Here is a 2,614-nt window from a genome sequence, read left to right on the forward strand (position 1 = left end):
TCTGAAGTTCGGGGTACTGGATTTTCACCCTGAACTGAGTGAATTATAAACGTATGTTTGATTAAAGCGAGATTGTTAACCCCTTAAAGTTACTTTCCTTAGAAAAGCAGATCAAAGAACCTGTGCTAGCACCCTTCCTGTGTACTGGTGTTGTTGGTCTTTCACCCCCACATCAGCTGCTAGCAACACTGTTGTTACACCCTGCTTTTTCCCACTCTGAATATTCTATGTGCAGACTCAGTCCTTTGGGACAGGCTATCTCCTGGTTTACATGATGGACTACTAGCTGACTTCTGTAGAATAGCAACCCTAGTTTCCCTCTCAGCTCATTCCAGGTGTTATGTCTTCCCTAAGTCCTTTCCTGACTGTTCCCAGTAATAAATACTCTTTTCTGAAATTATTTTAAATGTATACTTTATGTATGTCTTTCGTTCTTGGGATTCTCTCTTTCTCAATCTCTACCTCTTGGTCTCCATGACTTCCTTCAAGTCCCAGCTAAAAATTTACCTGCTTAAAAAAGTCTTTCCCAATGCCCCTTACAACTAGTGGTTTCCTTTTGTTGATTATCTTAAATTTATCCTGTATTTAATTTATTTGTATGAAGTTGTTTTCATGTTGTCTCTCTTGTTAGAATTTGAATTCCTGCTCTCTCTTCAGTTGTCTGTAAGGTGCTCGGTTCTTCTTCGGAAGCTAAGGCCGCGTTGGGGTGACCCCTCACTTCAGCCGGCGACTAGCACCACTACAAACAAGTCTCCTCGTCCATCCGCTGAAATGGCCGTCTCCGAGCTCGCTTGCATCTACTCTGCCCTCATCCTTCACGACGATGAGGTTACGGTCACGGAGGATAAAATCAATGCCCTCATTAAAGCAGCAGGTGTAAATGTTGAACCATTCTGGCCTGGATTATTTGCAAAGGCCCTGTCCAATGTAAACATTGCAAGCCTCATCTGCAATGTAGGAGTTGGTGGACCTGCCCCAGCAGCTGGTGGTGCTGCCCCTGCTGGAGGGGCTGCTCCTGCTAGCACAGCTGCCCCAGCTGAGGAGAAGAAGAAAGAGGAAGCAAAAAAGGAAGAATCCGAGGAGTCCGATGATGACATGGGCTTTGGTCTGTTTGACTAGATAATTTTTTGTAACATTAAATAAAAAGCTTGACTCAACAAAAAAAAAAAAAAAAAAGAATTTGAATTCCTTAAGTATAGGATATGTCTTTTAGTTTTCTTTACATGTTCAGCACTCAGCAGAGTGCCTATCACATAGTCAAAAATTAATAAATGATTATTGACTGATAATGTTAAAACAACTTTTTTGTCTTTGTATTCATATGCTTAGCACGATGCCTTAGTATGGTACTTGGTACATCTTTTCTGAATATTGGTCAAATGGGGAAAGGCAATTAATATTTATGTGGTGCCTTCTATATTCCAGGTACTGTTCTAGGCACTTTGAAGTTATCTCATTTATTCCTCACAACAACTCTGTGAGGTAGGTATCGATTATTGTCCCTTTTTTACAGTTGAGGAAACTGAGGTGAACAGAAGTTAAGTAGATTGTAAGGGTATGAAGCTATATTTGAACTCCAAGCCAAGCACTATAACTACTACTTGACATAGCTGCCCCATTCCCTAGCTATAAAATTAATTATTCAATTGTCATTAAATAAATTGTATTAGCTTTTCTAATAAATCTCTAGGCATTTTTTCAAAGTTTTCTATATAATTGTCCTCTGTCTTTTACTTGTGAACTTGATTTTTTCAAACTAAGTGTAGAACTTTTCATTCATCCCAGTTAAATTTATTATTTGATTCTGCAGAGATGATTTTTTATTCTCATACAGCCAACCACTGTGTTATTTCTCTATTACCAGTTTTGTGTTATCAGTACATCATAACACATTTAAATTAAAAACTACCTTAAGACATTAAATAGTCCAAAATCCTTACTTTACATTTAAGGTAACTAAAGCCCAGAAATATTCAATGAGTTTTCCCAGGGTACTTTACTCTCACGCTTCAAAACCTATAGCAATATCCCATTGCTTACAAAACAAACAAAAAACAATAACAGATTTCTAAGTCTGTCAATGAAGGCCCCAAATACATCTTGCTTTGACATACACTTGACATTCTAGTCAAATTGAGTTAGTAGTTCTTCCCAGTCTCTACCTTCCTTTGTCTCTGTCTATATCTGTCTGTCTGTCTGTCTGTGTCTCTTTCTCTGATTTTCTTCTCTGTCACAGCACAATGTCTGTCTGTTTGTCTCTCTCTCTCTGTATCCCTCCAAACACACAGACCTCCTACTTATTCCCTTGACTAGGTTAGTATTCTTTTACAGGCAAAGATCTTTCATCCTGCCCTTGACAGTACACACACCATACAGGAAATGCTTAATAAAAGTATGTTGATTAATTGATCTTTTAATCTTCTGTTGTGTATTGAACAAGGCAAGCACTTAAATGTTTAAATGAATGAAATGGCTAACATTTTATTTCAGGGGGCAGGACAGCTTGCTCAGAGGGTAGAAAATGTATATTATTTTGAATGTTATAGGAATGATTGCAAAATACAGTAAAATTTCCTAACCTCCAATCCCCAACAGAAAAGCAGTTTGCATTGTA

At 38.1% G+C, this 2,614-nt stretch overlaps 1 protein-coding gene across 1 annotated transcript; it reads left to right on the top strand.

Moving 5' to 3' along the window:
- Window positions 1–649: 649 nt before the first annotated feature.
- LOC118847989 (60S acidic ribosomal protein P1-like) lies at window positions 650–1,153 on the top strand. The gene has a single exon (XM_036756698.1). It carries the CDS (start codon window positions 772–774, stop codon window positions 1,117–1,119), a length of 348 nt encoding a protein of 115 aa, XP_036612593.1. The 5' UTR covers window positions 650–771; the 3' UTR covers window positions 1,120–1,153.
- Window positions 1,154–2,614: the final 1,461 nt, after the last annotated feature.

This window comes from Trichosurus vulpecula, chromosome 4 (genome assembly GCF_011100635.1).
Source record: "Trichosurus vulpecula isolate mTriVul1 chromosome 4, mTriVul1.pri, whole genome shotgun sequence".
Lineage (NCBI taxonomy): Eukaryota > Metazoa > Chordata > Mammalia > Diprotodontia > Phalangeridae > Trichosurus > Trichosurus vulpecula.